This window comes from Carettochelys insculpta, chromosome 5, assembly GCF_033958435.1.
Source record: "Carettochelys insculpta isolate YL-2023 chromosome 5, ASM3395843v1, whole genome shotgun sequence".
Taxonomy (NCBI): domain Eukaryota; kingdom Metazoa; phylum Chordata; order Testudines; family Carettochelyidae; genus Carettochelys; species Carettochelys insculpta.
Genome location: NC_134141.1, coordinates 91320506 through 91335901, shown reverse-complemented (window position 1 = coordinate 91335901; position 15396 = coordinate 91320506). Strand labels below are relative to the sequence as shown.

The following is a 15396-nucleotide window of genomic DNA, read 5'->3' as shown; positions in this document are numbered from 1 at the left end:
CTCTTCACGTCCCTTGCCAGCTGCAGTTCCAATTGTGCTTTCACTTTCCTGATTACTCCCTGGCTGTGTCTACACTACCACCTTCCTTCAAAGATGGAGTAAGGGGACTTTGAAGTTGCCCCAGCACTTCAAAGTACCAGCGGGTGCACCGCAGCTAGACGTGTGCTGGTACTTTGAAGTTTAAAACTTAGGAGTTGCCGCGTGGGAGGAATTTGCTTAATGAAGTGCTGCCTATGCACGGAAGCATTTCATCAGTAAACTCCCAACATCCTAATTACCATCTTTCCTTCGAAGGAAGGTGATACTGTAGACCAGCCCCCTGGCATTCTCCAGCCATCTGTTTGTACTCCTCCTTAGTCAACTGTCCACGTTTCCATTTCTTGTACGCATCCTTTTTGAATTTAAGCTGACTAAGGATTTCCCTGTTAAGCCAAGCTGGTTGCCTACCATGTTTGCATTGCTTACTATGCAGCGAGATGGTTTGTTCTTGTGCCTTCAGTAAGACTTCTTTAAAATGCTGCCAGTTCTCTTGAACTCTTTTCCCCTTCATCTTCGTTTCCCAAGGGATCCTGCTCATGAGTTCTCACAGAGAGTCAAAGTCTGCTCTTTTGAAATCAAGGGTCTATGTGTTACTGCTCACTCTTCTTCCTTTTGTCCAGATCCTGAAATCTACGATCTCATGGTCGCTGCAGCCCAGGTTGCCACCCACTTCTATTTCTCCTACTAGTTCTTTCCTGTTTGGCCGTGTCTACATGTGCCCCAAACTTCGAAATGGCCACGCAAATGACCATTTCGAAGTTTACTAATGAAGCGCTGAAATGCATGTTCAGCGCTTCATTAGCATGCGGGCGGCAGCGGCGCTTCGAAATTGACGCTCCTTGCCACCGCGTGGCGCGTCCAGACGGGGCTCCTTTTCGAAAGGACGCCGCCTACTTCGAAGTCCCCCCCAAAGGAGTAAGGGGACTTCGAAGTAGGCGGCGTCCTTTCGAAAAGGAGCCCCGTCTGGACGCGGCGCGCAGCGGCAAGGAGCGTCAATTTCGAAGCGCCGCTGCCGTCCGCATGCTAATGAAGTGCTGAATATGCATTTCAGCACTTCATTAGTAAACTTCAAAATGGCCATTTGCGTGGCCATTTCGAAGTTTGGGGCACGTGTAGACGTAGCCTTTGTGAACAGCAGGTCAAGTTGTGTCTGGCCCCTGGTCGGTTCCTTCAGCACATGTACCAAGAAGTTATCCCCAGCATTCTCCAAAAACTTCCTGAATAGTCTGTGTGCTGCTGTATTGGTCTCCCAACAAATGTCTGGATGATTAAAGTCCTCCATGAGAACCAGGGCCTGTGATTTGGAAGCTTCACTTAGCTGCCTGAAGAAAGCCTCATCTACCTCATCTCCCTGATCTGGCTGGCGGTCTATAGCCAACACCAGCTATAACATCACTTCTATTGTTTCCACCTCTAAGCTTAACCCCAAGACACTCAGCTGGATTTTCTCCCTCCTTAAACTGGAGCTATGAGCAATAACTTTTTCATGTAAAAGTCCAAGCTCTTTTGGGTATCCCAATAAAAGTGGTGTCTTATTATCTTGTAAAACTGAATTATGTAGGTTTTATACTGATGTGCATTGTTAGTGAAGTTATATATGCCAACTATTTCTACGTGGCAGATTAACTACTGCTATTTTTTAAAAGGTTGAGAATAAGAGACGTGATAAAAATATCATAACTCACTAGAGCTGGCCTCTTTTACAACAGAATAACCTACACATTTAAAATACTATTTTGATCCATATCTTAATTAAAAATAATCATACAGAAAACAATAGATGAGCACCTCCTGCTGTTTTGCTACAGCAGTTAATTATCAAGCTGTCTTTCCCAAGATATTCACCATCCTGCTGTCATCTTTTATGATGTTGGATCAAAGAGAAAAGTAAACAGAATACACTATATTGATTCTGTGATGTACCAGAAGCACTCCAAAATGCTGTTTGCCAGTGGAGAAGGATATAATCAGGAGGGACTGAAATTAATTTTCATTATTTTGCAAATATGCTATAATGTTAATTATTGCCTTATTTAAGCAGTAAGTTGGTCAGTGATTTGATGTAGTTACAAACTCACAAATGCATATTGGCTTCCATATATACACAGTTTAGTACCCTAGGCTATGGACACATTTTGCCAAAACTTTGAAATGGCCATGCAAATAGCCATTTCAAAGATTACTAATGAGGTCCTGAATTGAATATTCAGCACCTCATTAGCATTAGGATGCTTCCGGCCGTGGCACTTTAAACGCGTGCAGCTCGGTGCGGCTGCACAGGGGTCCTTTTTGAAAGGACCCTGCACATTTTGAAATCCCCTTATTCCCCTCCTCTGAGAGGAATAAGGGGATTTTGAAATGTGCGGGGTCCTTTTGAAAAGGACCCCCATGTAGCCACACCGAGCCACATGCGTTTCAAAGCGGTGCTTTTGAAGCACTGCGGCCGGAAGTGTCCTAATGCTAATGAGGCACTGAATATTCAATTCAGTGCCTCATTAGTAATCTTTGAAATGCCCATATGAATGGCCATTTTGAAGTTTTGGCCAAGTGTGGCCATAGCCCTAAAGACTCATTGGCTATTGTTCTCAGAACTTGTCATCTGTATGTCCATAAAAATATGAGTCTCAGTTTATTAATTTTTTCCAACATTATTTTTAACTCAATTGTAAGGCCCAAGTCATGGCCTGAGGCATATCTGCAAAATGGAGACCAAATACTTTTGTAGCCGTTTGATCAAATGTGAATTTTAATAAGGGGAAACTCTCTAAAGGCAGCTGAATAGCCCCACTAGCAGCCACTTCATCCCATCTCCTTTCCCATGATGGATTCAGTCTTTTTCCACAGTTAACATATGGAAATCAAAATAATAAGGAATGATATCAGTGGTAACAGGGGCTGCCTGACTTCCCTGTGCATGATGCTGGAAATTGTCACCAGATGATTGAGAGTTGGCAGGTGGGAAATGAGCAGGTGGTCTCACTCCAAGTGTCCCTGGCAAACCTTGCAGCCAGTGAGTGATCATGGAACTATTGGGCCAAGAACTTTCCAGCTGTCCCCATGGGTGTGAGCAGTAGTGGGAAGACTGAGCATCTGCTTTTTCATTTATGCTAATGCCACTTTACACCCATCTACTCATATAAAAGGACCTTAATGTGAATGTGAATGTAATGTATTCTCTCTTTAAGGCCTCCTGGCATGGCCAGAGCTGTGTACAAAGGCTTTAGTGAAAAATGAAGTTCTGTCTGGTTATGCTTTTACAGTTGTCAAGGTCTGAGGGTGATTGTCTATTAATTTTTGTATTTGATTGTTTTTAAACAAAATGGGGATCTGTCCGATTTACGGTTACATTAAAATAGATTCTTGGAAGGAGTTTAATATAGAAATTTGCCAGAGTAGGGTACAAGATATTTTTCAGAAGAAATAGTTTAAAACTACTGTAGGAGTAACAGGAATATTAAGAACAACAAGAAGTCCTGTGGCACCTTATAGACTAACAGATATTTTGGAGCATAAGCTTTTGTGGGCAAAGACCCGGTTCATCAGATGCATGAGTGGGTGAAGGCGGGGAGGGAGGTTCAGAGGGTATTTAAAGAGTGGGGTCCCAGTAAAAGGGAGGGCCAGAGCTGACAAGGTCTATTCAGTCAGGGTGGAAATGGCCCATTATCAGTAGTATGTATCAAAGGAGGAAAAAACAAGTCAGATCAGAGAGGGGGATATGGCCCATTGTTAGAGCCTAATGTGGAGATGTTAACACCCAGGGCAGAAAAGCTGCTTTGTAAGGGGCCTGCCACTCCCAGTCTCTGTTTAATCCTTGGTTGATGGAGTCAAATTTGCAAATAAATTGCAGCTCAGAGATTTCTCTCTCCATTGGATTTTTGCAATTTCTTTGTTTTAGGACTGCTACTTTTAAATCTGTTACTGAGTGTCCCAGGAGATTGAAGTGCTGTCCCACAGGTTTCTGTACATTACTGTTCCTGATGTCTGATTTATGTCCATTTAGTGCAAGACTGCAGTTGGAACCCTTTTGGTGTTATTTTTGTAGTTTTTTGATACCTTTTGAAATGTTCTGAGTTACTGAATTAGAACTACCAGGATGTGCAGCCTGGAAGCAGGAGGCTGGGATCCCAATGGCAGGAACGTTGGCAGCCCTGCAGTGCCAAGAGCCCAGTGGGGCTGGCATCCATAGGGCCAGGACCAGCATCTGGCAGCATGACCAGGACAGGAGGCGGCATCTGTAGGGCCAGCACCTAGGATGGAGCAGGAGCTGGTGCCTGCAGGCCCTGCAAATGGCAACAGCTCAGTCAGGGCCAACAACTGAGCCAGGTCAGCAATAGAGAGGCCATTTGAGGGACCAGTGACAGCAGGTTGGCCAGGACACATGCAGAGCTGGTGGTTGGGGGGGGCCACAGGTTGTGGGGCTGGAGACAGGGAACCCCCCCCAGGTCTGGTAAATTCCCTCATTGAGGATTGGTCAGGTCCCAAGGGTGGTGAACCAGGGAGGTCCAACCTGTACTATGTGAATCAGCCTATTCACTTTCACAGGAAGAAGAGGTGAGTACCTTATTTTCTAAATAAATGCACATAACTCTCATTGAAGCAAATGGGAGTTATGGTAGGTGGTTACATTAAGAATTTATTCCTCCCTATACTTTATCATTGGGACTACACTTTAGTCCATCATAAAATAATACCTTTCAAGTTCTTCCCGTTAGAATTTTTTCACAGTATGTTAACTACTGCATCTCAGAATGCCACTTTTGTCATTTCTTGTGTTCTGAAGACATTTTATGTGTTTCCTTTTTATGTTCTGTGTATTTTAATTATTTAGTTAAATTATCTTTAAAGTACTTTCAAATGATTGGTGAGGATATGTGATCTTCAAAGAGTGTTAAGAAATCCACTATGTCTACAATTCCATGTACTTGTAAAACATAGTTTGGGCTGCAAGACTGATGGCCATATTTTTGAAGGTATTTAGATAGTTAGTGGGATTTTCAAAATTACTTGAGCACCGAAATAATTTCCGTGGGAATTAGATACTTTTGAAACTCACTTGGTGCTTATCTGCGTAGTTGCACACCAAATGCTTTTAGAAATCCAACTCTTGTGTTCTTCATAGCAACTCTAATTTGGTGGGAATACCATATATAAGTGGGCTGTGTATCGAGAGATATGTTTGAAACTGTTCTTTTAAAGCAATTGTTAGAAGTTGTTCTGAAACACTATAGCCAAATATTCTGATGGCTCTTTCTATAACATAAACTTTGGAATAGTTTGACAGATTATTATTGTTAATTTAATAAAAAAATAAAATGAAATATGAATGTTTTCTATTATTGACATCTTAAGAAAAAAACTAAAATGCTAATAAAGGAAAAAATGTACTACAATTATTTTCAGCATGCGAACTTTCTATTTTCTCTGTATAAAAAAATCACCAGAACAGTTACTCTGCAGACTGCATTGTTGGTAAAATAACCTGGTTAAAAAGAAAGCATTACTTTTATAGTCAAAGATCAAAAAACTATTTTTAAAAAATGTTTTATTGATAGGTTTCTTTTATTCGTTGAAACGATTTTTATAGGAGACAAAAATTTAACACAACCAAAAGACAAATGGCTATCTAGTGTGTTCTGTTACTAGTGTCAAAAAAAGGAATGGTTATATTCATTGTAATTATTTAACATTAATTGGCCAGTTAATGCTAAATAATTTTTTGAGGGTTACTGAAGTTACATGGTAATTTTCTCTGGCTGGTGCACTAAAATCTCCCATCACAATAGCCAGAACTGTTTTGGGTGAATTTTTATGTTAAAGACATATTATACACAATTTGTTCAGATATGCCATAATACATTCCTTTATAAACCTTTTTGCCATGCACATTTTTATATTTGTTTTACAAATAATCTTCAAAACAGTATTTTCTCAGAACAGTTAAGGCTAAATTCTGCTTTCATTATCACTGGTGCAAATTCAAAAATACACCTTTGAAGACAGTGAAATTATTCTGGATTTGCATAGTAATAACTGAAATAGGAAGGCTAGATTGTGATCAATATGAAGACCAGGACAGTTAATAAGAAAACCTCTGTCTTGTTCGACTTTCTCAGTCTTGCCAGTATCAATCTCCAACACCTTACCTGTCTGAGGTAGACATAGCTGCCATTTATACTAAAGCTGTGTCTACACTACAGAGTTCTGTCGACAAAAGTCACTGTCAGCAGATATTTCCCAACAGAGCCTCTGTCTATAGAACACGTCCACAACTAATACAGGCCCCCACTGTCAACTTCCTCTGTCAACAGAGAGCAGCCAGACTGCCCAGCCCTCTGTTGATAGAACAGCCAGCTGGAAGCTCTGCAACCAGGACAGCCTGGTGGACCAGAAGTCCCCTCTGTTGACAGAGGCCTCTCCAGAGTATCTATGCTATGCTGTGCCTTGTACGGTCAAGACAGAACTCTGCTGAGAAAACTGCTGCATTCTCCCAACAGATTCTCGGGAGAACACATTTGTAGTGTGGTTACTCCCTAGTTTTGTTGACAGAAGGCCTCTGTAGTGTAGACCCAACTTTAGTGTTCTATAGATAGACAGTTCTTTGAGAAAGGTAGTCCAAATTTTCCCACCACATAGGTATCTTATTTTTGGAATATCTTATAAGAGATCTGCTCTTTTTTAAATCAAAACTATCACTATTTAATGACTGTATTCCTTCACTAAAAATTCTCCTTTCTGGCTACTGTTTGCAATTCTTACTTCCTGTTGTATGTTTTTCTTAACAAAGCTTCCTTGTTTTATAGACACATCTTTGCAGCTTTCTAGTTCTCAAAGATTAGGGTTTTCAGAGCAGACAGAGACTTAAATGTCTATTATTGTTCTTCTAAATTACTATATGTAATAAGAGATTACCTCTTTCCCTTTACTGCAGAGTTCAAGGTTTTGAAATATTTTTTGTTCCTTTAAATTCAGTAATAAGTATACTTTAATATTGTAGAAGTAGTTTCACCTCCTCTGGGATAGAAACCTGTAGTCAGAGCACCAGAGGGCCCCAGTATTTTATTGACACATGCTGGAAGCATTAGCAATTAGTATTTAGGGAACTCCATTTTCATGATTGATAGGAACATGGAAGTGAGATGAGTGGTCTGCTGTGACATGTCAAAAGAGGCTAACAGTTGAAGATAAATAATTTTTTCAAGACATTGAAAAGCAAGTATTGCATTGAAATAATAAGTTCGTTATCTACAGATTGTCATCCATATGGTTTTTAAGTACCCATTGTGATGGGTTGTTACCCTGAGATGGAGCCTGAGAGTCTTAGGAACTACTGTGCCCCCTCATAATTCAGCTGGGCTGCTCTCTGTCATGCTGTTCTCCTGATGAATACCAGTCAGCCTTTCCAGGCCTGTTATTAACCTGCACAACAGCAGGTGGTATCACACACTCCGCTGAGTCAAATGAATGCTTTACCTAAGCCATTCATGGACAAAAATGAGGCACTAGCCAATTTTTCAGCTCCCCAGCTCTGCTACCCTAATGGAGTTATAAACCCAGAATTAGACCATCTTGGACTACACAGAGGTCTGTATGGTGTAAGCTCATTGCATTAGTTCACTTCCCCCTCAGTGTAGGGAAGATATGCAACAAACCTGTTAACCAAGCTGAGATTTCCCTTAAGACTTCATGCAAAAACACACCGGTTAAGATAAAACATAAAACAAATGTAATACCTATAGAAAGATTTTAAATTATTATAAGTGATCGCAAACAGATCAAAGCAAATACACAACAACACAAGCTCAGTCTAATATACCAGATAGGATCTGAATTGGCAGTATCTCCCCCTGGTTCATAATCCAAGGAGGTTTGTTGGTTCTTGAAGCACAGGCTTCATCTGTTGTTCCTCCTGGGTTTCCCCCCACCATTGAAAGTCTTCTTCCTTCCAGAGGTTTCTTCGTGTGTTGAATTGTGGGAGAGTATAAACAAATTATGGACGCTGTCCACCTTATATAGTTTCTCCATATGTTGGGAATCCTTCATTCCCAGCTAAGTTCTCGGCCCAGTTTGTAAAAAAGTACAGGTGCCAGTATAGAGTTCAGTGTCATGTGGTCTGGTCACATGCACTTGCTTTCGTGGCTGAGCCATTGTTCATAGGCTGGCAGAAACATTCCCAAGGGAGAACAAACCTTTTGCATGGTTCATTGTCCTGACTGATGGGTGATTAGCACAGTCTGGCTTCTTCATTGCTGTACCTGAAAGGCTAATTGTGTGTGCTTCCAATTTCACATCATCCAGTGACATGTACATAGCAAAACTGTATAAATTTACACATACAATGTTAGCACATACTAACCAATAGCATATTAGTGTTTACCAGATCAAGACTTTGAATGATACCTCAGAAAACATGCTTTGTACAAAGCATGTCATAAATGTATGACAGTGGTGAATATGGGGTGTAAGGGTGTTGCTTTGGAGCACAGAGTGTCACACCCAGGGTGAAAGAAAGCATTCACTTCAAACTCGAGGTAGAAGACATAATAGCAGCTGAATAATAAGTAAAGCAGACTTGGGAAAGTGAAAACTTTAGGAACAACTCTTAAGACCAGATACCAAGGTGTTGAACATGATATAACCATTTATTTAGAAATCCTGAATCTTATGCAAAACTAGATTAAATTGACTCTTTGCAGGGCTTGTTGATGAACACCAGGAAGAAGACAGAACCTATTTTTTCCAGATAGTAATGTGTTAGCAAAACAACTTTTGTAGTTTCTGGAGCTCTTCCGCTAATGGACAGAGGATCTATGTGTAATGAATCCATTTTAACATTCGGTGGTATCCCCTCCCTTCCTTTATTTCCAGCACAATAGAATGTAGCAGTCCTGCTGAGTTTCATGACATACGCTTGCTGCAGTGTCTTAGTTCTATATCCAGTTACTTCAAAACAAAAGGATGGGTGGATAGTTGTAGTTACTTGAAAGTGCGGTTGGTAACCTTTAACAAATATAAGGTTCAACTGCTGTCTTAGTTCCTTAGTTCCAAATAACTAATGAACAAACAAGTTCATCACACTTTTGGTTCTTCGTATTGTTGCCTTAGTGACATGGAAATAAATACACCTTTGTAATATGCTTGCCTATACTACAATAACCAGGATTTAAAAAAAAAAAAAACCTAAAACTATTTTAAAATTTAGGCAGTGGCCTATTCTTGAACAGTTTAAAAGAAAATATAATATAGATTTTGTCCTGGCAGAAAAACTGCTTTTAAAATCAGTTTCCTAGTGTAGTGTACATTGTAGTGTAGACAAGATCAAACATGGTTCTGCAAGATCAAAAAAAGGCAAAACCAGCTACAGCATAATATGGTATGAAAGAATACGGGTCAGAGAAGCTGTCTCCACTCCTGCTTAAAGCAGTTACCTGGTTACAGGTTTAGTAGGTGCATCTGGATCTATATAGATTTATTTACCAGATTGTCAGTAAAAGAGTTAATCCATGAAGTGCTTTATTTAAATATATTACTGCCTCCTCCTAATTTTCAAATGTTTTCCTTTGTATTTGAGTGTAAAAGTACTATTCTAAGAAAAGAATATATACATATACACACACACACAGATGTTTATTGGTAATGTAATATGTCTTTATTTAACAGAAATCACATTATTCAGCTGCTTCTCAATATACTTGCAATGTATGGCACATGAACTTGGAAGCTCTTCCGGACTGGGCGAAATGTGCAATAGAAACAGTAGGTTCCTGGATTTATCAATATATCATTTGATATTTTATTTGGAAAATAAAGAGGGGCAGCGGACATTAGTCAAGGCAGCATTTCTGATGTATCAAATGGATATGCTTCTGGTGTCTTGTATAAGGGGGACCGTTTCTTGAGTAAGTAATGTGCATTAAGGTTCCATTGTCGTATAGTATTTATTTTATTTATTGCATATGTACTAATATATAGAAACAAGATGTATGTTCCTGATCTGTTATATAAGACTTTTTATTTGTCTTGGGCCAGATGATCTGCAGTTTAAAGCAGAGCAGCTCCATTTCGTAAATTGACCTACTCCAGTTTAGATCAGCTAATCATAGCCCTTTTGTTTTTGCTGGCATTGATTAGCTAGGAGCTCTAGTGCTGCTAACAAAGGAGTGACCTTTTCCCACAGAACTGAATTGAGAGAGAGAGAGAGAATTTGTGAAAACTCTAGCACAGGTTTTAAGCAGAAATTTGATTTTTTTTAATTGTGCCCTGATGACTGTTCTTGGAAGTGTACAGGAAATAGTCCCACTGCTGCTAATCTGAAGCCTTTTATAAAACCAGTGAAAAGATAGTTTTTGGCTCTTCTAAATCTTTAACTGTTCATATAATGTCTAGAAATAATCTCTGACCATTTTTATCAAGAGATTACTTCCTTCATGATATTCTCTTTGAGTTGATGATTTATGTCTAGTAGCTAATATTGCACAATTTATTTAACAGGCAATTATAAGCAGTGATGTTGGCCTATGATTTTCTTTTTCTGATTTTTCTTATCTGATTTTGGGACTCCATCAGTATTGAAAGTTTTCTTCATCTGGAGGAGAATTTTACTGGATTTTAGCATTTTGTCCTAATCAGTGTGTTTGATATTATTACCAAAACACTGCATTTCAAAAAATTAAAGGTGCCAAGTCAAATACTCAGAAGTTAGGAAATGCCAGAATTAAGGTTACACGTGCAGTCTTAACTTATCCCCCTTTGTTATAATAAAGTCCTTAATTACATGATGATGTGTTTTTTTTCCACAAAACTCTTCCTCATTCAGTGCACAGGATGAACTTGTTTAGGCGTGAATCTGGATGGTGTACTTAAGGAAGCTGTAAGACCCTGCCCCATTTGTTGCAAAATTCAGAATGTAGTGAATGAGGCATGGGATTGCAGGAAGAGAAGGGAGGGTCTCATGATTAAGGCAGTTGAATGGTGTCCTGGATAATTGGATTCTATCTCGGTCTCTGCCACAGCGTTCTTATATGATAATAAGCAAGTCATTTAAACCAAGCTTTTCTCAGCTACTTACTGTTTCCTCATTTTCTGAATGTCTGACTTGAGAAATTTGGTCTGACTTCCAGACGTGCTTTGCACTCTACATAGTAGCAGTTGAACTCAGCGGAAGCTGTGCTTTGAATATGTGAAGTGCAGCATCATGTTAAATACTCTGATAAATCAGGCGCTAGATGTCTCATACTGGGCACCCGAAATTAGCGGATAGTTTTGACCTTATCTTTCTGTGCCTCATTCTGCCCTCTATGAAATGGGGTAGTATCTGCCCATCTCACAAACATGTTACGAAAATAAATTAATTCAAGTTTGTGAAGCACTAGGGTACAGTTTGAACCTCTTTAATCTGGTACTCTCTGGTCTGGCAACATCTGTGGTTCAGCCTGATTTTAGTTCACTGAATGTGCATTTCTCATGTGTGTGGCCAAGTTTTCTGTGGTTCCAGAAAGTTTATTTACAGCCAACAGCCCTGTCTCTCAGTGTTCTGTGTTGCAGTTTAGCTCTAATTTATCTTTAAATGTCTTCTAAGAACCTAGTAAGCAGTTGAAGTGTTGGTAAAGCTGCTGGACAATATTGATCTCCTATGCTTTGGTAAATTCTCTGGTTTGGCATTGTCAGGTCTGGAGGGCGCCAAACTAGAAAGGTTCAACCTGCGCTGTAATGTTGCACAGTATAAGAAAGCCTATGAGGAGATTAATAATTCTGTCTTCAGAGCAGGATCTGGATACTGTTCAGGAAATAAGATATAGGGCTACACACTGAACAATGAGGAAAACAAAAAATATTAAATCATTGCTCACTAAGTGAGTCTGTACATGTATCTTATGAAAAAAAATGTGATCCTATAATTAAAGGTTGTGTCATAATATGTCCGCATAAGTGAAACAAATTAAGGTTGCACAGTCATTTCTAATTTCCGAGTGCTTGACTTTTTGTAACCTTAATTACAGTCTTTTAACAGTTTTTTGTGTATAATTTCCTAAGTTTAAAAAAAAAAAAGTAGACTGGAAAAAAACCGGTAATTCTATCTTCTGACATTATAGTGACACTCACTAAGTTAATCAATGGGGTAGGAATCTTTAGATCTATTGCACAGTCCTCTGTCACTTCAGATAACAGATTACTCACATCTGCCATAATTTGTCATTATCTGCATATACTGGCACCATATATATATATAACACTTTGTCACTGGGCTTTACAGATATTTCCTGATGGCAGAGACATGGTGAGCTGGGGATCTTAGGTTGTCTTCCAAGCTCTAGGTCGTGCCTACACTAGCCCCAAACTTCGAAATAGCCATGCAAATGGCCATTTCGAAGTTTACTAATGAAGCGCTGAAATACATATTCAGTGTTTCATTAGCATGCGGGCGGCCGAGGCACTTCTATATTGACACGCCTCGCCGTTGCGCGGCTTGTCCCGACGGGGCTCCTTTTCGAAAGGACCCCACCTATTTCGAAGTCCCCTTATTCCCATGAGCTCATGGGAATAAGGGGACTTCGAAGTAGGCGGGATCCTTTCGTAAAGGAGCCCCGTCGGGACGAGCCATGCGGCGGCGAGGCGTGTCAATTTCGAAGTGCCGCGGCTGCCCGCATGCTAATGAAACACTGAATATGCATTTCAGCTCTTGATTAGTGAACTTTGAAATGGCCATTTGCGTGGCCATTTTGAAGTTTGGGGCTAGTGCAGATGTAGCCCTAGAGAGAAATATGCTCCAGTGGATCTTTGTCTGCACCTTAAGACTGACCCCTTTTGCATGATCACCAGCAATCTGTGTCTGTCCTAGTCCTCTTTCTTCACCTTGAGCTTCTCAAAGAAGAGGCCTCCAGAATTATTTTTTTTAACATTGCTGACCAATTTATTTTTCCTTAAGCTTGTTCCCTGACATGGCTAAACTATAGAAACTTTCTGTCCAAAATCTATCAAAGTTATAAGCATTCGAAAACAAGCTGCATAACACAGGAGCGAGCAAACTTTTTAAATCAGGCCCCCCTTTTCATCCCTGCAATTAGCTGGGGCCTCCTAACCTGTCTATTAAAATCCAAACTAACAGAAATTTTTGTTACGTTAATATGAAAAAAAAAATCCCTTACGGCAGCAACATAAACTGCAATGGTGAAAGTACAGTGCACATAATGGGAGAGCGGATACACACTACACAGATCAAAGCATCTTTGAAGAACCACTTTCTCCAGCCATCCCTGGCAGCTATTAAAACAAAAAAATTCACTCTGTTTAAAGAGCCCTCCCAACTCCAGCAGTCCCAGGTAGTTTATTTTGATGTTTCAGGAGTCCAACACAACAACAGCTCCCTGCTGATTTAAAAGCCTTCCCAACCTCTTTTCCAGGCCTTCTGAGCAGCCTTTTTAAAGTTAAATGAAAGAACTAAACAAAAGATCAACATAATTGCACTAAAAAAAAAGTCTCTCTGGGGAAGCTGAAACAAGGGGCTGTGTCGCTAAAGTGGGCATCTCTTATCCCACTCAGATGCCTCTGCAAAACATGAGGGAGAGTATCAGAAACAACATCAGAGACTATGGAGGGTGGGGGCAGGGTGACGGGCAGCTGAGCTAAGAGAGGCTGCAGGGAGGTAATGGAGGGCCCCCATGGTTGGGAGGGGACTGGACATGAAGCCAAAGTCAGGGAGGCAAGCAGCGCAGAACAAGAGCACAACATAGCTGTGCACAGAAGCAATGGGGTGGGGAACGATGCGCAGCACAGTCATCTCCCTTTTGACATTTTGTCCCCCGTCCTTCCCCCCTGAGGGGGCATGCTCCCCAGATTGTACACCCTGGGCATAACAGGAAGAGTCAGGCAACCTTAATATTGTAATAGGCAATTCTACTAGTTTCTCCTACAATATGCTTAACTTTGCATTCCTGAGTTAGAAATGTCTAGCCTACATTCTATAATGCTGTCTAATCACTTGGTCTTAATCCTGCAAACACATGAATGTATTTTACATTACTCATACAAAAGTTCAGTTGAATAGATTATATGTTGATTTGAACTACTCCAAGGGTGTCCATCCTTTTTTCATCGGGGCAATTTTTTACATCTTCCTGGGGCCTAACACAAAATAGCCCCAAACCAACCCCCTCCCATCCCCAGGCTTAAACCCCTGGCAGTCCCAAACTGCCCCCATGCCCACCCCCAGGCTTAACCCCATTGCAGCCTCAAAATGGCTCCCTCAAACCCAAGATTAACTTACCCAGGAGCTCTGTGTGCTACCACCCCCTGCTGCTCCTTCCCTGGGCTGTCTCCTCTTCACCACAGATGTGCAGGTCTGCCCAGCCCTCCTACTCCCTCCATGAGTATTGCAGCAGGGGCAGCTCAAACCACCCTGCTACACTGAAAGAGTAGGACTCAATTTAATTGGTTTAATGGCTGGATCCCTCCTGCTGGCTGTCAAACCAATCAAGTTTTACTCCAGTGTTTCTCAGCCTTTTTTTTTAATCAAAATACCCCTTTTTAAAAATTGTAATACCTCAAATACCCACAATTTTCAGACATGCAAAATCCCCAATTCCTCCTCCTCTCCTCCTGAGCCAGGCACCTCAGGTCTCCGCTTTAACCCAATCACCCATTCTCTCTTCCAGAGCCAGGCACCCCCAGACCCCCTTCTTTAATCCAGTCCCCACTCCCCTCTTTCAGAGCCAGCCCTCCCTCCCCGCACTATAATCCAGTGCCGGCAACTCACCGGAGCCGCTGCTGCTTCTACCATCGCCGTTGCCACGTGCTTTTCCCTCCAAGTGCTGGGGAGAGATGCATGCACAGAACAGCACAAAACATGTAGCTCCAGTGCACATACCCCTTGCTGCTTCTCTCTGCCCCTCTCGCATTGTATCGAAGCTGGAGAAGGAGTCAGGTGGCAGAGGCAGGAGCCACATGTGTCTTGGAGCCATCCAAATGCCTTTTAAAAATGGAGCCACTGCCAGCTCCTGAAGCCAGATAAAAAAGGCTCCAGAGGCCAGATTCTGGCCCACAGGCCACATGTTGGACACCCCTGAACTACTCCACTTGTAAGTAACAAATGGGCATGAGTGTTTGCAGGTTTGGCATGTATTCCCTTAATGAAGGAAGCAGTGACTTGAAAATAATAAAATATTGTTGATAATTTCACTTATGAAAACAACTTCATTTTAAAATTCACTACTTGAAAAATGTGTTTTAGTACCTGCAATGTTCAGCGTACCATTACTGATGGCAGTTCTGCTATGAATTTCTGATTTTTAAGACCTTGCTGGTACTTTACATTGTCACTTGTAGTACAAAATAACCCTTTTGAATGTCTGTGATATGTGGAGA

The 15396-nt window shown here is 40.9% G+C and overlaps 1 protein-coding gene across 3 annotated transcripts in view; it reads left to right on the top strand.

Annotated features, from left to right (window-relative positions):
- Positions 1 to 15396, top strand: part of RNF180 (ring finger protein 180) — a 140995-nt gene that overhangs the window by 16823 nt on the left and 108776 nt on the right. For 2 of the 3 annotated variants that reach the window (XM_074994269.1, XM_074994268.1), the window contains exon 3: positions 9697 to 9792. In XM_074994269.1, coding sequence (XP_074850370.1) covers positions 9697 to 9792 — 96 coding nt within the window. The other variant, XM_074994270.1, reaches the window with a different exon arrangement.